The 25,741-nt window shown below is 37.6% G+C and overlaps 1 protein-coding gene across 3 annotated transcripts in view; it reads left to right on the top strand.

The window, feature by feature from the left end:
- The window catches only part of LOC126263658 (oxysterol-binding protein-related protein 9), a 518,089-nt gene extending 497,874 nt beyond the window's left edge, over positions 1-20,215 (top strand). For 2 of the 3 annotated variants that reach the window (XM_049960765.1, XM_049960766.1), the window contains 2 exons: positions 8,626-8,731; positions 18,879-20,215. In XM_049960765.1, coding sequence (XP_049816722.1) covers positions 8,626-8,731; positions 18,879-18,962 — 190 coding nt within the window. In that variant the 3' untranslated portion in view covers positions 18,963-20,215. The remainder of the gene's footprint in view (positions 1-8,625; positions 8,732-18,878) is intronic. The other variant, XM_049960767.1, reaches the window with a different exon arrangement.
- Positions 20,216-25,741: the final 5,526 nt, after the last annotated feature.

Raw genomic sequence — 25,741 nt, forward strand, 5'->3', positions numbered from 1 at the left:
GGCTTTCTGGCTCACAATGCCCTTAGAGGAGGATTGAATCGTCCGTTGGTGTCTAGCAGTGTCTAGCAGTGGTCAACAGCCATGTTTAAAGGCTGTCAAGAACATCATCTTCTTGTTCATCAAACTGCAAACTATAATTTTTGACTGCGAAATGTGTGCGAATCACTGCCCATATCAAGTGGTGGTTTCATTGAACCCTTTATGCCACCACCATGATCCCTTTCTATGTTGATTCTGAGTGATAGTGTGTGTGAAGTATTTCCCTCAGCCAGCCATAGGAAACCACATCATTTCAAAGCTTGGCTTTGCAGTTCTGACACCCATCATGGGAGGGTGAAATATGGGTAAGTTGGGCTGCGATGATCTTCCCATCACGTGACATGTCCACAGTGGCGTTGGAAAGAATTGTGGAAAAATTTTTGTGCTAATGCGGTGTCATTAACCCACCTTACACCTGACATGAACTTGAGAGCTGTGGCCTTTATCTTATAAGTTGAACACCTTGCTGTCCGAAGCACTGCCGAGCCTGAGGGTAATCTCGCAGTTTGCCATGCTTTTTTACCATTACAGAGAACAGTTGTAGACACCTTCGAGTCAAATTTCAAACTTTCACATCGCAATGGGAAACAATTTAATTATGTTGGGCAGTGTAAATGTCTGTTATATATTCTTCTCCCCCCCCCCCCCCCCTCTCTCTCTCTCTCTCTCTCTCTCTCTCTCTCTCTCTCTGTGTGTGTGTGTGTGTGTGTGTGTGTGTGTGTGTGTGTGTGTGTGTGTGTGTGTGATCCCGTGTAGTGAGGAGATAAAAATGGGAATACAGTTGGTACTGAAGATAGTTTAATTTCAACTGTGGCATCTTATTGTCACAAGGGAGACACCTCACTTGAACTGTGACAAATATGGTTTGCAGTGAGAGCATGTTGTGTGCAAAGTGTGTGAAAAATGTTAAAATAAGGAATTTAGCAATTTTTTTTTGTGGACTTTGGTGTGACACTTGTTTCACACAAAATGTCTGTTCCTCACCAACAGTGAAGATGCATTCCAAAATGCTTGCAAGGTCAGTTAAAATACTTTTGTTAAAGCTGTGATGTGAAATTAGGTGACAAAATCTCAGAAGATCCAACACAGAAAACATGAAAAAATTTTATATGCCAAGCAGCAAGGAAGTGATGCTGCATTAGTGAGTAATCTTACTAAAATAATTGAGGAACTTACCAGGGATAATAACAAATAAAAGGAAAACTAGACACTATGACTGCAACAAATAGGTTAGAAATTATTTTGGCACAAAATGAAAAAGTGTCTAATCTTTGAGAAGCCTGGAAAGAGAAAGTATAGAGGATGTAGAAAATTGTTTGCCATGTATTAGTCAAAGCTGAAGAGGCAAACATCTCTAATCCGAATGCAAGACAGGAGTCATCTGCCACTATCACAAATCCCCAGGAGTGCATAAGAGAAACAACACACATCACTATCACCGATCATAACACTAGCAAAAAGCCTGAAAATCCATCGGGTGGTAATCTTTCAATGAGAAAAAACATTGAAACTCCAAACATTGGTACAATGGAATCCAGCTCAAGTGTAAACAGTGAGTGCGTCAATGAAACAAAATCAATCATTGAAACAAACCTAATACAAATGCAAACAAGCTGATGGCTGGAAACTCTTCAGAAGGCATCAGTATCATCTGACAGGAAGTGGAAAAACAAATGAGGAGGCAGAAGAAATTAGACATCAGTGAAATGAAAAAATGAACTTGCAAAAACCACTGCAGACACAAGAAAAGAAAATGTACAAGACTGTGCTAAAAAATCGAAAAACTGGTGAACAGTGTACTTTGAAGTCAGTCTACTATGCAAATGTTTGTAAATGTGGTTAGTAAAAACAGAAGTAAAGTCATAATAGGCATTTGTGACAAAAAAGGAAAGCTGTATGTTGACAAGCAAGCCTGGTTTCACCTAATCAGGCTGATAGATGACCTTACAGCTTCAACTGTATTTAACTTCTCACAAAACACTTTCCCAAATCATGATAGTTTCATAGTTGGTAAACTGGAAATGAAGGGAATAAATAACAGGTTCAAAATTTGTGTTGAATTCAACCTAAAAAGTAAAGTAATGGACAATAGTATACGGTCCAAAAACATTGTGATTAGACATTTTTTATTCTAGAAGATGCCCAATGCAATAAACTCTCAAGACCAAGAACTTCCCAGTGAAAAAGGAAACGACACCATTGGTGTGGGATTGGGGGGAGAGATGTACTAACTTACTTACAGCCAGTGCAAATGTGCAGTGCCTTGTGGAAAAACTTCATACATTATCACTCTTTGTTGAGGATATGAGACCCAATGTATTGTAAACACTGGATAGCCCAACCAGAAAAAAAATACTACAGAGGTACTGAATGTTTGGAAATGGTGTAGAGGAGCTACTATCCATGATGGTATGTCTGTATATGTAAATAATCACCTCAATGCCGAGAAAACTGATTCGAGTATTTTCAGTGCAGTTTTGGATATAGAACTGGCTGCCTTGAGGCTTCCAGATGCAAACTTAATTGCTGTTTCTGTGAACCATTCCCCAGATGACAACCTTGAAAATTTCATCAACCACTTGGAAAGATATCTGTATCACCTAGTGCACGTAAGGGCACAAATTGTCTTATAATGGTGACTTTGGCATTCATATTGGAGAAGGTGTGATTATAAGAGAGCTGTCATGAACTTAGTAAGCACCTTTGGAGTATTTGTGGCAAATTTTCTACACCAATAAGAGGCATTTGTCTTGACACAGTTGTCACAAACCTAAGTAGTTGGGACTACAGTGTAAGTGTGGTTGACCCTATACTAGCAGATTGTAGTGCAGTAATCATGAAGTGTACTCACAGAGTTCGTCCATAACAGTTGGCATTCAAATTACATATTTGAAGTTTAGTTGATTTCAAAACTACAGTGGCTTTTAAAGTTTGGCACCAACTATTTGATGAATTGGCACAAAATGAGGCATTCAGTTGCGTACTTGAGACCATAAAAGTCAAATTGGATGAACATTTTCCACTAATTTGTGAGATATTCAGTTGCCAAACTAAAATACATAAAGATAACTGTTGAAATAAAGAGGTGGCATACCCCTACACTAGCTAAAATAAAACATATTGTTCAAATACCAAATAACAATGTCAAAGCAGCTGAAGACATTGTTATTGAGGGTAGACTGTACCACAGGTATTTACAGAACAAAAGGAGGTACAGAAAGGAAGTAAAAAAACTGAAGAAGGAAAGCAATAAAAATACACTGCAGAAGTTTACAATCCCTACAAGCCAGTGTGGAATCCGGTTAATGAGTGCAGGTAAAGGCCCACCTCTTGCTCTAATTCTTGCAGTCAAGATGAATTTAGTGAATACTGGAAAAAGATAAAAAGCACAGTATATGAAATTCCTGGCTTTGGAAAAGATCCTGCAGTTTGTGTGAAATTCACAAATAAATGCAGTGTGGTAATGTGGAAGAGTGAGTATCCAAAAGACGTAATAAAAATAGTAAAAAACTACAACTTTCAGTGAGTTCCAATATTTATGGCACATCCTGCACTTAGCTAAAAATGTTAATCCATGAAACTGCACAACCACTAACAGTAGTAATAAATAAATGCCTTCATATTGGGGAATTTCCAGACTTCATGAAAGTAAGACACTTAGTACCTCTTAACAAAAAAGGTAATCCACGTGAAGTGTCAAACTACAGACCCTTACCTACAATACCAGTACTAGCTAAGGCGATGGAGACAGTAATGAAAGATCGACAATTAAGTTACTTTGAAGGAAATAACCTCTTTCCTTTCATAATATACAACACTGATTTCGGAAGGGCAGGTCAATGATCACAGCAGTACTTATCTTAATAACAAATTTAAGTCAGGGTTTTGAAGACAGTCTATAGCACTATTACTCTGTGAACTTAGTAAAGCATTCTACTGTATCCCATGCAAGGCCCTGCTTGACAAGCTAAAATCGTATGTTATTCGGGCTCTGTTCTGCGAACTTTTGAGCCCTGCATGAATAACCGATGACAGATTTCTTAAAAGACATCATAGTCACTGTTGACTGTATAAAATATTTATTATTACGATTGCAATTTTGGCTTTAGGGCCATTTTCAAGTAACACTGCAAAGGTTACCTAAACACATAAAAGACAAAAGTGAAGCACAGGGTGTATATACATGATTAAGCAAACATTTCATTAAGATAGTAGCGTAATTATAACTAATTGGTGAGAAATGTACATAAATTACATTCTGTCAGAATATAAGACTATCTGACATGAGTACATGTTGTCATCAAAATGCAGCCTTTTGACTGTGAGAGTCCCACTAGATCCGATGACTACGACACTTATTACATCGTAAAATGCTGTTAAATTGTATTAAACTTTCAGTGTTACTATCGTTCTAGTAATCTATCACACACACAAGCTCAGGTGCACTGACAACATGTGGAGCTAAGTCTGTTGGCGCGAAAATATATTTACTAAAGATACTGCCTGTGCATGTAGCAAAGATAGTGCACACCAAGGATACAACTTATAAGCTTTATATCATAAAGTGTTTTCATCTGTCAACATCATATAGCTTTCTAAATAGAGCTATGATTGCAGGGGGCTGTAGGATAGGATGAGAATATTTATGTATAACATAATAGAGGATAAGATATGTGTTATCTGTTGAGAAGCTCTCACATTGATTTAAATGCTCATAAATGAGATGAAGACAGAGCTCTGATACATAATATTTTGTATGCGTATACATTTTACGAATATGAATGGTGTAAAACGCTCGCCAGCAATCCAATTCACTGTGCAGCACCACAGATTGGGAAAAAACATCACAATGCCTCTGCACAAATACAGGATGCATCCTTCAACCAGGCTCTATTATAGCAAACAATACTAAGTAAATATGTATACCATTCCATCGAAATTGCTTAAAATGTTTTCAATAAGTGTCCAAAATAACTGTACAGTTCTATGAATCACTGTTGAAGTAGATTGATACAATAAATCACATTCTTCGGATACAATGAAATGTCAAGGCTACATTTAATTTATAAAATATACTTAAAGAAAATACATTGGAGTATGCTTTTCTTCCCTCCTTATAGTCCATAAACTTTTCTTTATAGGAAAATACACCAGGATTACTGATAAAATTTGTTACTTATGATTTAAGACAAAGCTGGTCACATACATCACATAAAAATTGGCGATCCTAAAATACATAAAATAAGAGAATAGATACATTGCAAGTGGCAGCGGATCTGACGTTACACAGTTACTAATATAATTTTAAAGTATCCACATACTATCTTCTTTTTTTAAAAAATTTTTTTAAATTTTTATTTTAACCCCGTTTACATACTTGTCTATAGAAAATGTCAGGGTGGTAAACTCCCATCAAATGTCAGTTATGGACTGCTGCTGTGGGGTCATCCTGCAGGCTGCAAGAATGTGCTTTTACTGTGAAAGAAAGCAGTGAGTGTTATTTCATCAAGAAATAATAATAATAATCTGACAGTTGTAAACCAAGTTTTTTCAGATTGAGCGCTGACAGTTTTCAGCCAATACATACTCGATTGCCTCATTTGCATAGAGATAGATCATCAGACCTCGAGCAAGAGAAATGAAATTCACCAACAACTCACAATAAAAATGGTATAGACAGGCCAAGATATCAATCATTAGACAGGAAACAACTTATGAATGGTGGTTAGATCTATTTAATTCCGCACCTAAAGACTTTGTCTTTACCACTGGAGCAATTTAGAATTAACACTTTTGTAAATTAGAAGAGCAGCCTGTATGTCGTATTGAAGAATTCTCTGGTGATAGTGCAGTGTTCACCTGAGCTGCTTCTCAGTACTATAACTACAATAGCAACTTTGCTATTTAAATTCACTATGTTCTTGTATCGATTTTATGTAGTTGTGTTGTTATTGTAAAGGATTTTGTTCATGTAGTCCTTAACTCTAATATGTCTCACAGTATATGTATAATCAAACAATGGAAAATCCAAGATGGAATGTAACAATATTATGAAAAGGAAAGTTGCCAATCACCGTGTAGTGGAGATGTTGAGTCACAGATAGGCACTTTTGGCCAGCAAGGCCTTTGTAAAAAATACACACACACACACACACACACACACACACACACACACACACACACACACACTTACTTACTTACTTACTTACTTACTTTTCTCTCTTACACAAACACAACTCAATGATATGAATATAATAGAGGGAAACATTCCATGTGGGAATTTCCCACAAACACAACTCACACGTACATGACTGCAGTCACTTGAAGTTTTTACATTCTGTCACACTACCCCAGTATGGAAAATGTTGCATATTCTTTATGGGTCTTCTATTCAGCTGTAACTTGAGCTGTCTTCTTTCTATGCTTACTTTTATGGCTACAATCTTTGATTTAGTGACTGAGGCCAAACTCCTCATTGTTCAGTGTATTTAGTTTTTTGGATTTAATTTATCTCCGTCCAGATCATAACTTTATCAGTAAACACCATTGCTTACAGTTCTGGTACATGCAAAGCTTTTACCTTTTTCATGAATATCATCGATCTCATTGATGAAGAGCAGTGGAGACAAGGCACTCCACTGCTCTACTCCACGTTCAGTTCCAGACAACTCACTCTGTACATTTCCTACCCAAACGCAGCTGTAAATTTCTTCTCTCCTGTCTTTCCCATATTTTGGATCTTGGTACATTGCCATAGGACTTTTCTATCTCTAGAAAAATTAGTGTGATGTCTCAACTTTTCCCGGATGTTTTGTGAGTAGTGTTCCTGTTGCAAAGATCAGGTCAGTTGTACTCCTTTTTTTCCAGGAGAGGTTCAACTATCCTTTGAAGTCTCCTTTCTGTAATCTTTTGGAAAATTTTTAATCGGTACAAAATCTCTGTAATTTTGAAGTAGTTTCCTGTTAACATTTTTTGAATAATTACACATTTGCTTCAATTGTCAGGTATCTCATTCTCACTCCATATCACGTTTAAAACACAGTACAACCAATGGATTCCATATGTTCCTGCAGCTTTGATCATATCTTCATTTAGTACATCCACGTCACTAGATTTTTCTGAGCTCTTGTTATGCAGAGCTTCCTGCCAACCAACTCAGGGATGGTTATTCTTTGTTGCTTCTTTTCTTCTGTAATACCCAGTCTGCATTTCATTGTCATTCAGGTTTTTGCATGCCACTATTCAAGAATTGGTTGAAGTAATTGACCATTACTGAGTGAGTATCTGTTTTGTTTCCTACTAGACTCACATCTTTACCTTCAGTTGCTTTTATGATGCCTTTGTATTTCTTAATTTGTTTGGAAATTTTTTATTGCCATTGCAGTTTTTTGTGAGTTCGTCCAATTCCTCTCAACATACGATTGCTCCTCAGCTATTACTTGTTTTACAATTAATTTTCATGGTTTGTATTCTTGAGTTGGTGTTTTTGAGCAGTCTTCACTCTCATTCCTCTGTTTGTCTAATAATTTCTTTCTTTGGTTTCTCAGCTGTATTCATCTTTTATCTGCTTGTTCCACCATGGTGTTTTGCTGTCTCACTCTGGTGCTTGTCTTCCCAAAGATCTTTGTTACTTCTCCATAATGGAATTGCATAACTCTGAATTTTTCTTCACCACTTCTTGCTGCACTGGTAGGTAATTTACATCTTATTACTTGTACATAGGCATTCCCCTTACTTATGCCTAATCCACATTCAAAAGACTATGGCTCTCATGGCTCCAGAAATGGGGTGCAGATTCATTATGTTAAAAATACATAACCAGTCATGTTATCTGAGGAATAAAAAGGTGACTGTCATTCATTAGTGGAAAGTGATATTTTATCAAATATCCATTGGCTTGATCGCAGGGCAAAGCAGAGGATGTTGGATGTAGTGCCTTATGTGGAGATTTTGCACTAGCTGAAGAGTTCTTACCATGAAAATGTATATTGAATACTGATAAATGTAATGGTACATTGATAACTAATGTTAGACCTGAGATAGACCTCATTGGTAATGATCACCTTTTCCTCCAGGTGCATCAGTATTCTTGTGTGATGAGATGTTACCAGTTCAAACAATGGAGTTTCATACTATGTGGAACAAACTCTCGTAAACACACCTCAGTCAAAGATTTAGATGAAAGGATAAAGCCAGTGATATTCTGCTATAAAAGTTTCAGAATTACAATCAGAAAATTTGTAAAGAATCAACAAACAGATCTGCTTGATTACAATTTTTGTGTGTTGTATCATGTTCACAGTGTCACTATTCAAGTAGTTACCTGCAAAAACATGTTTCAATTTCAGCATACCAGTGGTGTAAATCTGGTTCCATAGCAATTGAAGCTTCTAGCTGCACAATAAATAAGTTGTTTGAACTATATGTTAACCTCAAAGTGTTGTAACATCATCTCTGTGAATACTTCATATATAACAAACATTGTAACATCTAACTTTTTAAATTCTTTTATTAAATTATTTTAAGAGGAATGAAAATACTGTGTGTGCCTAGTTAATAGGCTACAGCTTGTGAAATATTTTTCAGGTTAAAAGACATTGAACGTGCTACTAATGCAAAGTATGAATTGGAACAGAAACAGCGAGATGAGGCTAAGGAACGCAAAGAGAAAGACCTTACATGGGAGACTAAGGTGAGTTACTGTAGGCAAATTGACAATGAAAACTCAGTGTGAACCATATTAGTGAAGGTACTGGTGTTTTCAGCTACTCAATAGAAATATGCTGTGTGCATGCAACATTCTTAGCATCCATAAAATTGATGTATTCCCTTTTAAGTTCCTGTACTGAATATGGAAAAAAGGTAGTCTACCTACTTTCATAACTTTAAATTTACTATGTTTTTTGAAAGCATAAATTTCATTGAGTAAATTGAGAGCAGAAAAGCAACTAAGAACTATGAACAATAGTGCAACTTGCCATAACACCACAATAACATTACCCAAATGGACACCAACCCAGATGTTGTAGGCAAAAAACAACAGAATATTATTGTTAAGAAATTGAAACTCGTTGTATTATGTGGATTTCAATTTTATTTATTTATTTATTTATTTATTTTTTTCCCCAAAACAACATAGTATCCTTTTCAAAGTAAGTAGGTAATGTTGGTTTTGATGAGAAACAGTTAAATGTTCCAAAGTTTATACTAATGAGAGATCATGTGCAGTTTCTCTTCTGATGAGGATGTTATAACATGCCCTACCAGAGGAAAAAAAAAACTATGAAGAAAATATATGTAGGGACAACATTTAATATGTGCTTCAAAAATTATGAGGGAGTGTGTCATTGATGGTAAACTAGAACCATTGCTGTGCCATCTGTCAAGTTCTGCAACTTCTCGTAGTGTATAAAAGTGATAAAGAATTTATGGTGATGGTGTGTCAGTATGAGAATACAACACATTGTGTGAACACAGCCTAGCTTTGAACTCTTTGTTATTTCAAATGTAATATGAGTTCTAGGTACTGTGCTCCCCATTGTTTGCGTGTGCTTCTCGTTTTCCATTGCAGACAATGCAAACACTTCACCATAAGACATATGGGTATGCACCAAACATTATATGCATAGCGAGAAACTTATCGAAATAGACTCTGTCCCCAGTCACATCTCCGAGCGGTTCTAGGCGCTTCAGTTTGGAACCGTGTGACCGCTACGGTTGCAGGTTCGAATCCTGCCTCGGGCATGGATGTGTGTGATGTCCTTAGGTTAGTTAGGTTTAAGTAGTTCTAAGTTCTAGGCGACTGATGACATCAGAAGTTAAGTCCCATAGTGCTCAGAGCCATTTGAACCAGTTTGAACCCAGTCACGTGTATGTGGTTGGTGGGTTTTTGCGGGCAAAATGTGCGCCAGAAGCCTTACCTCACAATTGACACACTTTCCTTGACTCTGAGTAATGTATAGGGTTTAATCAACCAACAGAGAACTTAATGGCTTGCTGCACAGTGCTACTAGATAGGTGTACAAGCAGCCAGAAGACTAAGTACCAGTAAGTCAACCTCATGTGACTACACAGCGTGAGCATTGCAGGCTACCTGTATAATCAGTGAGAACCAGTGAGCCTTACCTTCTCAAATTGTTAATCAGCCACCAATGGCACTTCCTCTTTGACAGTCATTCTGGGAATCCCTTCTCGGGTGCCGCCATGTTAACGTTAACAAGGACAGCAGAAACGATCCCCCCCCCCCCCCCTCCCCAAAGACCTACCAAATGGTGGAGTCTGCATGCCCAGGTGAGCATGTTCACGTGTTCTCGCATACTTTTGACAAGTCACCTACCCATGTGCATATGACCTATAAACATGTGAAATAACATCATTGTTTAACCCTTTCACGTGAACTTAGTTACATTCATTCACTATCTGATATAGTTATGGTTGAACATCATACTCTTTTTCTTTGCATAAATACAAATTCGTGTAGATATGATCCTCCTAAAATGCTGGGAGTGAAATATTGTATGTAGTGTTCTCATTGTGTATTCGCAGGGGGTCTCATGTGATGTACCAGTTTTGTTTTCCTGACTAGTGAGAGTTAATCTGTAACGGTGCCTTTGTTTTTGCACATTAATAATGTGTGTTTTTTTTTTTTTTAGCCAGTACATGGTAGCTTGACCATTGTACACGGGTCTTCCCCTAAGTTTTGTGTAACTCTCCCCAAGACTTTGAGCAGCTTGCCTGTGAATTAATTCACTATATATCCCTTGTGGTAGGCATACCTTATTCAATAAGTACCGTTTGCATGTCAGTGAATTAAGTTTGTTTTTCCCCCTTCCATAGTGCATACTCTCAGCAATCTGCTTGTAGGATATTTTTAAGCTATGCTAGTGATTAGAAAACCAGTTCCTACAAGTTCGTCACAGGTTTTAGAAAACCAGTTCTACAAGTTCGTCGCAGGTTTCATTTCATTCAGAAACTATGCTTGTCTGAGTCAGTCATTATGGTGTTCATTGTTTTTGTTTGTTAGAAAACTGACTTATCGTTCAGAAATCATAGATGTTATGATGTTCGCAGTATATAATGAGCAAATAAGCCAATATGTGCTGTATTTTCTGGAAGTGCTGTTCTCCACAGTTGTATTCCTCAGTTGAAAAAGTTTGTGGTGAATTTATGATTGGAGGTTTGTTGCATTTCTTGAATCAGGTGCATGTAGATTACCTTCCAAATGAAAATTAGAGCTTCAGTTGGCTTACATTTTTAATTTTTAAGATTGAATGGAGCTGGAATATTGTTTCGACAATTGCTCATTATGCAGCAGCAGCAGCTTCTATTTGCATGCCTTCATAATAATTACCTACCTGGGTGGCCTGTAGGGATATCAGTCACTTATTTACTGCATTGAGGCTGATATGTTAATCTGCTTTGCTATTAACACTTACTGTTATAGGTTATATCTTCATTAAACAGTGACAAGCTGACTGATATATGATGATATTCTTCCTTAAGATTCTGTTTAGCACATTATAAATACTTAGTATACCCTCAAAATTGTATGAGTACTTTACCTCCATAAGATAGCAATAATGCTAGTAAACTCTTCAGTTATTAATGTACAACTGGCATTACTTGTTGTTGTCCACCTACTGTTGTCCACTAAATTATGTGTTCCAGAAATAAAACCAGATAAATTCATTTACTGTCATATCTGTTGTCTGCTGGTTGCAAGCTGAAGTTATTACTATAATATAAATGGAAAAAAAGGAAAGAAAAATGATGCTGTTTACAAAAAAAAAAGAAAAAAAAAACACCACCACCACCTTGCAATAAATATTGATCATCATGTAACAAAAGTGTTCAGTCATATTTATCCTAAGTGATAACTAATTTTTTGAATCCAGGTAGCAGCCCACATTATGTTTCACATGCCAAAGGGTGGTGTGTTGTGCTGGTAATATGTGATACATGCTGTTGATTCTTGTATGTGCTACTTGTCATTATGTGTCACATATCTTACTTTCTATATAATAATCCCTTTATTTGGCTACAGCAGTATGAAGTGTTATACTGATTGACTTTTAGAAGCATCTCTCTCACTTCTCTTACTTTGTCATAGAATTGGCTGTGTATGGCATTGCAGTTAACTTGTCAAAAACCGTTCCAAATTAATGTTTCTTTGCCAGCCGGAGTGGCCGTACGGTTCTAGGCACTACAGTCTGGAGCCGAGCGACCGCTACGGTCACAGGTTTGAATCCTGCCTTGGGCATGGGTGTGTGGTGTCCTTAGGTTAGTTAGGTTTGATTAGTTCTAAGTCCTAGGCGACTGATGACCTCATAAGTCGCATAGTGCTCAGAGCCATTTGAACCATTTTTATGTTTCTTTTCAGTGTGTATGAACACAGTGCTAACTAAGAATCTATGAAAAATTCACAAAGCTACTCTTTTATGTTGCTGCTGATGTAAGTGGCTTAGTCCATAGCTGTCAAGCTGTAAACTAACAGACAGAGGAGATAATAAGAAAATTGTGTAAGCATGTAGGGTTTTGCAGCTTGTGTCAACTTCATTTAAATAGTTTTGTATGTACTGTCACATCATAATGTAATATACTAAAATAATGATTTTTTTCAGAAGTCTAGCTCAGGACCTAGGGCAAAACCCTTTATTTTATGTATTTGTGTGGTCCAGACTTCAAAAAATGCAAAATTGAGGAAAATGTTAACATCCGCAAAATACAAGCAAAAACATATGTATTGGAATATATGAAAAAATCATAGTACTCTCCAATACAATGTATAAAATCTTTGTAAGTGAAGGAAATTAAATGTACAATACCTTGTTTACACAATAATTTGTGGTAATGAATTTCATGGGATCTTAAAAAATCACAGATGTGTAACAGCAAGCAAAAATTCATTGAAAAATTGAAACTGGTACCTGTGTGCAAGTTAATCGAGCTAGTTTCCTACATGCCGGATCCACAAATTATTAATCAAAACACATATTTTTGAGAGATTTTTCCTTTGTTCTCACCCAGAAAAAAAAATCAGAAATTGAAACATGAGTTCCCTTCCCCAATCGACATTAAAAGCTTATTAGAAGTCAGCTCAATAAATTTCTGTACACTGTGTAAAATGTACATTTAAAAGAGAACTCAGGTGCTACACGCTTCACGTCTTCTATCACAATTGCCAATCTTAATGATCTACAGGTTGTGGTGCACGGTATTTACATGAGTAGTGTATGTAGGTGTTGCAATTGTTATCATGTCATATTTGAACACGAAAGGCTTTACAATATGCTATCGCAAAACCCTTGTTTTATTTCTATGTGACATCTCTGACATAGAACATGGTTTGCATGAAAAGTAAATTTTGAGGACTTTCACACTTGACAGCACTCCTGTCATTGAAGGGCTACTCCCCCTCTTCATACATCCAGCGGGCAAGCTCATTTTATGTTTGGTATTGTGGTGTGGTAGTTGTTCTGGGTGATATGTGACATAACAAGTTGCCAGCCAATAAGAGATCTGTGGACAGTAATGGCCGATTTTTCCTTGATTCTGACTGAACATATGCTTTGAGATTCAATGTTTGAATTCAAAAGGTTGACAATCGACATTGTTGCTAAATACAGTACATTGGAAATACATGAAAGAGGATGAGACTGAGTTATAGGAGGCACAAGAAAAGTTGGCAGCCGAGCCCCTACGTCACATATTGACTTGGTGCAAAACACTTTGTGTTGACTGTCCTGTTCTCCATTGCTGCCACAACGTAGCAGCAGTTGTATCATAATTGTGTGGTGAAGCTAAACATCGTAAATTGTATTGGCAATATCAATCGTGTATTATGTCAACATTTCCTCTCTCAAGTCTCCTCTCTCTGCAATGGCCTAAATATTCCCTTAACTCCGCCACCACCCGTGGTGTGAACTGTCTGTTTTTTTGTGCCACTTGTAACTTGTTCCGCCACATCAAATGTCAACGGGAAGAAATGGGATAAAGTCAGGCGAGACGTCGAGTAAGAATGCAGAATCGAGGTAAACCTTATTAGGAAGAAACATATAATTGGGGAGTTTTTAGCATTGATCGTAAGGGTTTTTCGCAGGGGTTATAAAATTATGGTGCAGAATCGCGAAAAATGTAAGATAATGCATCTCTACTGGTGTCAACTGATCCTCATCGTCATTATTTTAAATTTTTATTGGGCCTAAAATCATCACTTTATGTAAAGGAAAAGACACTTCAGAAAGCTAAAAATTATGACAGAGTTGCTAATCAGTACTTCAGGAGGTGAAATTTGTAGTACTGCTGATAGACGCACATAAAAGAACAGTTCATTATACTTCCCTGTGTGTCTGCCAACAGTGCTAAGAATTTTGCCTCCAGAAGTAAGTACTGGTACATAATTCTGTGTAAAATGTCACTGGTCCTGTGAGAAACCTATGAAGTTTAAGAAGCTGTAGTGCTTACAGCTTAACTCACATGCAAAATTGAACAGGGGACTGAAATCTTTAAGCAGCCTAACAAAAAAAGGGGGGGAGGGGGGCTGCAGATACTCGGCATCTTGACTTCCAGTGATCCTGGTACATTAGGCTGTGAGTGATCACTGAGCAACCAGACATTCTGATACCATTGTGAATAAACAACACACTTGGACCTTGCTTCTCAATTCCATGACTGTAAACAGTAAAACATTTCCCCTGCTACACACCACCCCCTCCTGAAAAAAGCTTGTCTTCAGTTCACAGTGATCCACAAATTATCAGCAAGATTTGAAGCTAATAATAGTCTCGTATACATGTCTCCCTCTGTTACAAGACAGGCCAGTGATAATTTAGGGAGAATCAAAATTGGGAATACTGATTTTGCTGATTTTATGATGCCATAATTTCTGTATTTCATAGAAGTATCCATTTCCAGTACGACAGTCTACACTCTACAGATATTATGACATGGTAGTGCGTCCAGAGCAGTTTAAGTGAGAAAATTGGTAGTGAACTTTTGTTGGCATTTGCATAATGGTTTACCTTCATAATAAATATTACCATTGCCCTAATCCGATACACAGACAGCGCTGGAATTTCATTCATTCATTCATTCGGAGGTTATGTACTGTAAATCCATATATGAAGTAGGATTAGGAATGTGGTCTATCCATACATCATGTTATCAGTGAATTGCATTTTTATCATCATGACATGCTCATTGCATTAACCATTGTATGACTCAGGTTCCATACATTTGTCATGGAGGAGTATGTTTTAGAATATGAAATGAGCCCAGAATATATTATACTCAGCGATATCCTGGAATTTAATATTTATTTTTAAATATACATGTCACTGTAAAAGCTATTGTTTATTGGAGGGAATCTATTATCATTATTATTCTCCTTTCTTATTCAATTCAATGGTTAGATGTGTGGAGATGATCTCCATCAGTACACGCACAAAGAATGACCTTGTTCTCATCCACTAGTTTTACATAACTCTTATCTTACCAAGAAAAAAGGCTGTGCACAGAAAAAAATATTAAGAATTTTCAGGGTATAGGAAGGGTGATTTTCACACACATGTAAACAATTAAGAAAGCTTACACCTTGCACTAAATAAATATGTCTGATGAAATTTTTCATCATCCTAATGCAGTTCAATAATGGCAATTGTAAAATCAGTGCTAAAAGGAACCTTGCTTTTCATTATTACGTAGTATATGTATTTTTCATTCTAATTTTTCACATTTGTTATATTACACTAGCGAGGTTGACAGATGAGCTCGCCTGTCCCGCTTCCCACTTCATACATGACTCTTAGGACTGATTGTATAAATCATTTGACTTTAGATTCACACAGAAAATGACCTCAGATCAAGCTGAACTCAGAAATCTCCATTGTATAAATGTTAATCTCAGATTAGACCACCATGAAATAGGATAAACTTTGACTGGGGAAATTCACAGATCAAAATCAGATTCAGATGTAGTTGCCAGTTTACAGTGTAGTGACATTACAAAAATAAAAATAATGAAAAATAATTCTGTTTGGTGCAGATACAAATTGAAGTAATGAAGTTATTGTTGACATTTAAGTATGTGATTATGCTACTTCCACACTGATGAAACTCAAAATATTATTTTTGATCTGTAAGGGTAGGTTAAGGAAATTATCAGCTATGTATTAATGAATGCAGGTAATAATTTATCTCGTAACAATCCTTGGAAACCTCTCATAATTCATGTTATTATTTTAAAGGCATTTTATAGACACTTAGGATCAGAGTAAGAAATGAAAATTCGAAATATTTGCTGTGAACAGTTAAGACGTTGATGTTGACAGCAGCCAACAATAATGAAATATTTATCAGAAGTGTTTATAAGATTGTTTATGTAGTTCATTCTGGCATATAATGAAGAGCATCTCTACTTTATTGATCATAAAGGTACTCATAACAACACTATGTTTTGAAACCATATCATAATTTCCATTTTCAGACTTCGTGGGCCTGTGTGGTGTGCAAGAACCTTATGCAGTTTGAGTTACATTGTTCCCATTCATTTACTTTATAAGTGTAGGTATCAGAGTATTCCAGTGTGTGTACAGAGCATGACAAAGGGTGAACCCATTCTCAGAATTAAATGATGAATCATTTAAGCTGAGGTTTCACTTAGGGGTGGGGGGGACTATATTTGAGAGAGTACCTGCCGAAACCAACCAAAAGAAACCAGCCATCAACTCCCGTGTGTACTCCTTTTAACATCGTGGATTTTCCTTTGATTAATTTTACTTTTGACATTAATATTTTATGCTACAGGAAAGCTTTCAGATTGTGGTTGACTGTTTGGTTAAAACAGATGTAACAACAGCTTGCAGAGCTGTCCATAAGATATTGGCCATCATTGCCTCACTGAAAAAAGATTCATCAAAATGTCTATGGAAGAAAATGACATCAGGAAAACCCACTGCACATTTCTTTGTCATTTTAGGCACTATTGACTGTACCTTTAATGCCCCCCCCTCCCCCCCATCAAACCTCTGGGTGGTGAAAGTGAATAGATACTTAAATATGCACAAGCAATTTCAGAAGCTAAATTCTGTAGGAGTGTATTAAAATGTATACAGAACACTGCATATAGCTCTAGCTGAAAATCTGTCTACAAAGAAATTGTAGTATGAACACAAAATGAAGCCGACAATCAAAATGCAATGAGTGTGGTATTCATTAGAAATATATTTACATAGAAACAGTTACACGTTTTCTGTGTTGGCTGTAATAACTCTGTTAGTTTTTTGTATTCTCTAGTGTGTTTATATTGATGCATCTGCCGATGGCCGATTTTGTCGGTTTTGTCAACCATGTTTCTTGCTAATTTGGATCAATACTGAACCTCAGTTCAATGGATTTGAGTTTAGTGTTATATACAGCAGAGCGGAGTCCTGAATGGGGTTCTATTTCTGACCTCCAGTCAACAATGTTTATGGACTTGGCCCTTGTTATTATACATATATGTCAATGGTTCAAATGACTCGCCAGGTTAGCCGAGAGTGCTAATGTGCTGCTTCCTGGACTCAGGTAGGCGCACCGGCCCCAGATCGAATCCACCCAGCGGATTAACGATGGCCAGCCTGGATGTGGTTTTCAGGCGGTTTTCCACATCCCACTAGGTTATACCGGGCTGGTCCCCACATCCCGCCTCAGTTACACAGCTCGCAGACATCTGAAAACATTCGCACAATTCCATGGATTACACTAGACGCATAAAGTTGTCCCAGGTGGTACGGGGTGGTGGCAGGAAGGGCTTCCAGCCACCCCTTAAATTAACCTTGCCAGATCCGATTAACCACGCCGACCCTTCATAACCGCGAGCAAAAGGCGCAAGCACATGAAGAAGAAGAAGAAGAAGAAGAAGAAGAAGATTGAAATGAAATCTTGTCACAGAGTACCACATATTGACTAGGTATTGATTACTCTTCGTAAACATACATTTACAGGTATTTGCGTATGCTTCCTAGACAGCAGTACACAAAAATAATATTACAGATTCAGTGTGACATTAAATGGCTAGATAAACTATTTTTTATATATCTAGTGTTGTAGTACAGTAATCATGTTAAACAGTGGAAAGTCAGTTTGGAATGTCAACAACAATATTAGGAAAAGATAATTGGTGCTTGGTGTAAAGATCACATATTACGTTTGCAGAGAGGCACAATGAAAATACACTTACACATTAGCATCCACAGAAAGCCTTTGTTAGAAAATGAAACACATGCACATTCATTCACACAAGCAAGCAGCCTTCATGCACCCATGACCGTTATCTCTGGCAGCTCACACAGTAATGTGTGTGCATGGGATGTGCTTGCTTGTATGAATGAATTATGTGTATGTGTTTCCTTTTCTGATGAAGGCTCTGGCCAAAAGCTAATTTGTAAGTGTCTTTTTCACTGTAACCATATGCAACTTAATGTGTAATCTTTACTGTAAGTAACAATCTATCTTTTCTTTATATTGTTAGTAATTATGTTAAATTTTGTGTAACATTAGTGCCTTCACCTTGAAAGATGATAAAATTTAAAAATACACTGTCTTCTCAGTAATATATATAAATTTCATAATGCCTGTACGTGCTTTGTAATAGCGTGCACCCTGTTTTTAACCACATGATGTTTAGTATTATTCCAAGCTTTAAGAAGGATGTGGAAGAACATCTGTATAAAATATATATTTTATGCTGAGTGATGCATTGCATATTTAAATATGTCTTTGTACTTTAAACCGATGCGTACATGCATTAGACAAAACATTAATCTACTTTCATTGCAAATTGTTTTTCTTTCATTTTGCAGCTGTTCCAGGAGGTGGGAGAGAACTGGGTATACAAGAATCCACTGGTTAAGAGGTTGCAGGCGACCAGTTATACCAGTACGTGAACGAGAAGAATGTTTCCAGCTCGCAGCTGTATCATGTTACTCTGGAAACTTTCCTTAACCATTCTCCTCTCACAATATCCTCTTTTAATGTGCCTTGCCTGCACTACTCCCAAGGACGTGATTTGACATTTCAACCAAAGTGGTGAATGTGTGATTTGGCCATAAGCCAGTTACATATATATTTTAACAGTATTTGGCACTAAGCTGCCACTCTGCCTTCCAGCAGAAACATGCGGTAGAACTGATACTTCAAAGGGCAGATATATATCTTTTTTTTATGTATGAAGGTGTACATATTATTAGCAACAAATACTCTTTAGACTCAGATAATTTAATTTTTTCCTTTCTCTCTCTATATATATATATCTCTCTCTCTTTTTGTTTAATGAGAAGTGGGACCTATGTTCGAGGCAAAACATACTTCTTAAAACTCAAGTTCAGCCGCCTATTTGGAGAAGGTAGCAGTTCCTACCAACCTTATTTACTGTAGTCTTCCAATTATTCCAATTTAGTATTTTATTCCTTCAGAGCTGGAATAAGTAAAGATTTAAAGTGTGTGATTACAGTCATTGTATTGCCTACACTGTACAGCACATGGAAGAAGTTTACGGGTCTCTTAATCACCAATCTGTGCAAGGAACGTATAGGAAAGCTCCATTTTCCCCTCTGTTACCTGTGGTGGATTCATGTCAGCCAACCACCATCACAGCTGCACTGATGGCTGAATAACGATACTTTGTGATGATTAAAACCTTTTGCTACTGATGGTTCTTCAGTGTTTTTATGCAAAAAATAAACTAAAATGTATTCCTGTTCTTAATGAAAGAAACAGCTTCTCAGTATGTACTTTGATATGATAGTAGAAATAAAATTACAGTACTTCTCACCTTTATGCTGCAAGGAATATAGTCTATATTGCTGCGTAGACATTTCTGGTTGTGCAAAATGAGATTATGCATTTAAGCCCAAAGCATTTATTTTGTAGTCGAATTACAAAAAAATGGTCTGGATTTATCACATTACTGCACTACTCCTTTTGGAGAAACCAATTGGCTGTCATATGACAGGCTATAGTTCAAAGTTTGTCAGTTTTGAGAACTGTATTCACACTTTACGTTCAGAAAATTCTGATGCATAGATAAAGCTCCAGTGTATATTTATTTACAGTGAAATTTTATAATAATTAGTGGCACATGTTGTACAGAAAAAGATCACAGTTCTTGCTCTATTTTGTTAAAAATGTATCTATTGTTGATCAATTTTTCTTATACATGTACTTGTAAACAAAGAAAAGTTGTTAAATAAAGAAAAAACAACAACCTAATTCAAAGGAATTAAAATTCGATGTTTTCTATGTGTTTCATTGGGGCAGGAGGGAAGACACACTTCTCTTGATTTTAAAGTAGCTTTGTTTCACTTTTTGCATACTATTCAGGATGATTGCACACTAAACAAAATCTTTTTGTTGGAATTCATTATTGCTGTGGTCTCAGATGTAGAAGTAGTCCTTTCTGAAACCTTTTTTCAGCCTCTCCATACAGAAGTTTGTGTATGTAGTGGTAATCAGCCACTTAGTTTCAAGCTTTACTTTAATAACTCCTCATGTTGAGAGCACCAAGGCCACCCAGGTTATATGGTCTACCCAAGATCCATAAGGATGGGGTCCCGTTGAGACCTATTGTTAGTGCTATTGTGTCGCCTACATATCGGTTGGCAAAATACTTAACCAAATTATTAGCACCTGTAGTCGGCCACTGTAGTCATCATATTAATAACTCAAAAATGTTTGTTGACGTTATAAAGCAGATTAGGATAGGTCCAAATGACATCATGATCAGCCTAGATGTGGTCTCTTTGTTTTCAAAGGTACCAGTGGAAGATACATCGAAACTTTTGGCTGTTCATTTCTCTCCCGAAATACTGAAGTTATTTCGACACACTTTGACAACCACCTATTTTTTGTATGGCTGAAAATATTATGAAATGACTGATGGAACAGCCATGGGTTCGCCAGAGTCACCAGCCATAGCTAACTTTTTCATGAAGGATTTCGAAGAATGAGCATTGAACAGTGCTCCCTTATGTCCATCCTGCTTCTTCAGGTACGATGACGATACATTTTTAATCTGGCCACATGGCAATGGGGCCCTGCAGCAGTTTGTTGATCATTTGAATGGTAGACACCAGAACATAAGATTTACAGTGGAGCTGGAGAAAGATGGGAAGTTGCCCTTCTTAGATGTGCTGGTGGAGCGAAAATCAGATGGACGTCTCGGACGTTCTGTGTACAGAAAACAAATGCATACAGATTTACATCTAAATGCACGTAGTTTTCACCACCCAGCTCAGAAGAGAGTTATGCTGAATACCTTGGTACACAGTGCAAGGACTATTTCGGACAAGGATCATCTCGACTCCGAGATTAACCATCTGATGATGGTATTCAGAAAAAATAGATATTCTGATCGTGATACCAGATCTACTCTGGCGAAGAAACCTAGGAAGGACACTGTTCGAACAGATCAAGAGGACTAACACATCGCACGGCTACCATTCTGCGGTGTAACGACCAGCAAGATCAGCAGAGTCCTGAGCCGGCTTGGAATCAGACCAGTCTTCCGGCCAGCCAGGAAGATTAAGGCAATGTTGCGACCCGTGAAAGATAATCTCAGCCTGAGAGTACCGAGAATTTACAGCATTCCTTGCAAGTGTGGCAAAAATTATGTGGGCCAGTCTATAAGAACTGTTGCCAATTGCTGTGTGGAACATCAGTGTCACCTGAAATACAGGTATCTAGAAAAATCAGTGGTGGCTGAGTACAGTTTGTTAAATAAACTTAAGATTCTATTCGATGGTGAAATAAACTTAAGATTCTGTTCGATGAAACAAGAATACTTGCTCATGCTTTAAACTATTGGGACTCTGTCATCAGGGAAGCAGTTGAAATTAGACTATGTGAAAATAATTTCAACAGAGACTCCGGATATGCACTCAGCAATGCATGGGAGTGCGCAGTTGATAAAGAAAGAGCGCAGAGGGAGACTTCTTACATTCTTCGCAGTTCTCCGTCTGTTGCGATGCATGGCGCTGCAAACAACGCTGGATTAAGCGTGCAAACAAAATCTATGGACATAGAGGCCACCACCTCCAAACACGCCATTTTCACCGTGACTTCATCCAGTCAATGAGAAGCTGTCCACTGCTTATAAAAGCGGAAGCCTCACCGGTCCATGACAGTCAGTTTTACCCCTGACGATGATGATGGAGGCAGTCGTCGAAAGCTTGGGATTTTATCCAAATTTGATGCGGCAAGTAAACCAAGAACTTTTTATGCAGGTATTAAGAGACTTTGAACATGGAATGATAGTTGGAGCTAGAGGCATGGGACAGTTCACTTTGGAAATTGATAGGGAATTCAATATTCACAGTGTCAAGAGAGTACTGAGAATACCAAATTTCAGCATTACCTCTCACCACAGACAACACAGTGGCATACGGCCTGTGGGACATAAGATGAAGTTATCTGTTAGGACAGTGCGGCGAAATTTGGTGTTAATGGGCTATGGCAGCAGACAACTGATGTGAGTGCCTTTGCTAACAGCACAATGTCATCTGCAGCCCCTCTCCTGGGCTTGTGACGATATCAGTTGGACCCTAGAAGACTGGAAAACAGTGGCCTGGTCAGATGAGTCCCAATTTCAGTTGGTAAGAACTGATAGTAGGATTAGAGTGTCACCCATGAAACCATGGACCCAAGTTGTCAACAAGGTACTGTGCAAAGGGTGGCAGCTCCATAATGGTGTTGGCTGTCTTTACATGGAATGGACTGGGTGTTCTGGTCCAACTGAAATTATCATTGACTGGAAGTGGTTAAGCTTGCCTACTTGGAGACAATTTTCAACCATTCTTGCACTTAACAACAATGGAATTTATATGGATACCGATGCACCCTGTCAATGGGCCGCAGTTGTTCACAATTTGTTTGAAGGACATTCTGGACAATTCGAGTGAATGATTTAGCCAGCCAGATCACCTCACATAAATCCCATTGAACATTTAGGGGAAGTAGTATAGATGTCAGTTCATGAGCAAAATCGTGCAATGGCTACACTTTCACAATTATGGTCGGCTATAGAGACAGCACGGTACAATATTTCTGCAGGGGACTTCCAACAATTTGTTGAGCCCACATCATGTCGAGTTGCTGCATTACGCTGGGTAAAAGGAGGTCCAACAAGGTGCTAAGAGGTATCCCATGACTTTTGTCACTGCACTGTATTTCATTCTGTAATTATGATTCCAAAAATGCTGTCAAGTTGTATTGTTTTATTTGTTACAATAAGCCTATTTCGGCAAGTATCCACTGTCAGATTACATCAGATAGATTTGACATCCATACATTGCAGTAGTTCTGCCACTGTCCTTTGTTTAATTTACATTCCATTGGTGTTCTTGAAGTGATATCTACATCTATATTCTGCAAACTTGTGTGTGGTGGAGGATATGTCCCATTGTACCAGTTATTGTGGTTTCTTCCCGTTCCACTCACATGTGGAAAAATGATTGTTTGAATGCATCTGTGTGTGCTGTAAATATTCTCCTCACATTCTCCATGTGAGTGATACGTAGAAATGTTGTAGTATATTCCTAGGGTCATCATTTAAAGCCAGTTCTTGAAGCTTTGTTAGTAGACTTTCTCAGGATGGTTTACAACTCTCTTCAAGAGTCCACCAGTTCATTTCTTCAGCATCTCTGTGATAAGTTGGATTATACTAGATATGACTTGGTGTCTAATATAATTGACTACAAATTTTTAACTATGCAGGGTGTACCAGGAGGAATTGTCACTATTCAGGGATAGGACAGGCTTGTTCATTCAAAGCAAAAAGTCCAGTAAACAAGGGCTCTAAAATGAACACCATAAAAGCTATGACCACTTCATCATCTTGGATACTGTGGATAAAATCTCTTCTACTGCAATCTCTTTGCTGTCCATATTTCTTAGGGTGGTAGTATGGACCAAAACAAGAAAAAAAAGTCCAGTAAACAAGATTCCTAAAATGCATACCTTAAGAGCTTGGAGCACTTGTTCATCTTCGCTGCAGTGAAATACATCCCTTCTAGTGAATAAGTTCTCACAGATTGTGAGGTATGCATTTTAGAGCCCATTTTTACTAGCCTTTTGCTTCGAATGATCATTTCTGTCATATCCCTGAATACTGACCATTTCTCCTGGGACACACTTTAGAAATATAGTCTTTGTGGGCAACAGTACAAATTTAATAATACAACTTATGTTTGTGATGAACCCTTATTTTTACATCCACAAATTCTGTATTACGTGGCAGTGCTCCACAATGGTGGCTGCTGCAACAAGGGAAGAAGGGATGTTTTCAACTAAACCAAGATCATTTAAATTTTGGACGTCTCATGATATCAGTGCTTGTTTTTTGCACCTGACAAGTGTTGAATAAGTCACCTGCAAAGTGCAATCGTGTTGCAGTGTGTTTGAGCGTATTACCTCACAATGCTCTCATTGAAAGTGAGCCATGGAAAGTATCATTGAGGACAGGAGTGACAGCTTGCAGCTAACATTATTAAGTTGATAATGGGAGAGTGATACCTGATTTTCATGTATTATTTAAGGAGCTCATGTCACTTCTGTTGATAAAATTTTGCAATAAAATGGGTCTATGCCCTGCAACAGCCACCATACTCACCAGATCTAAATGAGATTCCATTTGAGAGCATTCCAATGTATACGCAATGTGTGGGACTGATGCATGTATATATGTAATGACATATATGGAAGGGGATTAGAGTGGCATTTGTCTTTTTCCTACATGTGTGTGATAAATGCAGGAAAGTGGACTATGGCGAAGTTATTACCAAAGGCAGGCTCAACCTGCTGTCATTATTTTATTGGCTGATGAAGGGCAGACACTGGTAGGCGTCCATCGTAGAATGAAGAATGTGAACAGAGCAACACATCTATCAGAAACGACTACTGAGAAGTTCATGATAATGCCTGTCCCAATATTGCAAATGTAAAGTAGATGTTGGGCTTATCCAAGTGGGAACACTAAAGCACTCGTCCTGTAGTTCTGTTATCTCCCCATGTGATTGCCACGCCTTTGGTTCCTTAAAAAGACCTCAAAGGGTCCGCGATTCCTGTCGGATGAGGATGTGCAGCAGGCAGCTGTGGATTTCTTCACTCAACAGGTTGCAATGTTTTATACAACAGGTATCTTCAATTTGCCACACCGGTGGGATGATTGCTTCAATGCTCACAGGATTTTGCCTGATTGGGGTACCAATTCTGTACTGTATGGTGATCGAACAGAAACTTTTTGATAACCTCTTATGTATGTCCCATTTGCAGTTCTTGTTGGAAACACGCATTTCACCTTATGTAACAACTAGACATATAGCACATGATGTTACTCCACTTTAAGAATACTGGAGTGTTTGCTGTTACTCTGTTCCTCTTTATCTGGTGAAAATATATTATTGGTGGTGTCACCTAGATCAGGTCTTCAGGTTGGCTTCGCTGGATAATACTTGTGTTATACAGTAGTCAAAAACCTTTTGTGGAGAATTGATGTTTTCTCGTGTGTACGGCAGTACTGTCATGAACAAGTGAAAACAAGTGGTCAGAATTTCATCTGATTATTATGAGCTGTAATGAGTGAGTGCATTAATATTTGCACGAGTTATAATGTGCAGTTTGTAGTATACCATCAAAATACTATCCTCTGATTATCTTCAATGAACTTTCA

This window comes from Schistocerca nitens, chromosome 6, assembly GCF_023898315.1.
Source record: "Schistocerca nitens isolate TAMUIC-IGC-003100 chromosome 6, iqSchNite1.1, whole genome shotgun sequence".
Lineage (NCBI taxonomy): Eukaryota > Metazoa > Arthropoda > Insecta > Orthoptera > Acrididae > Schistocerca > Schistocerca nitens.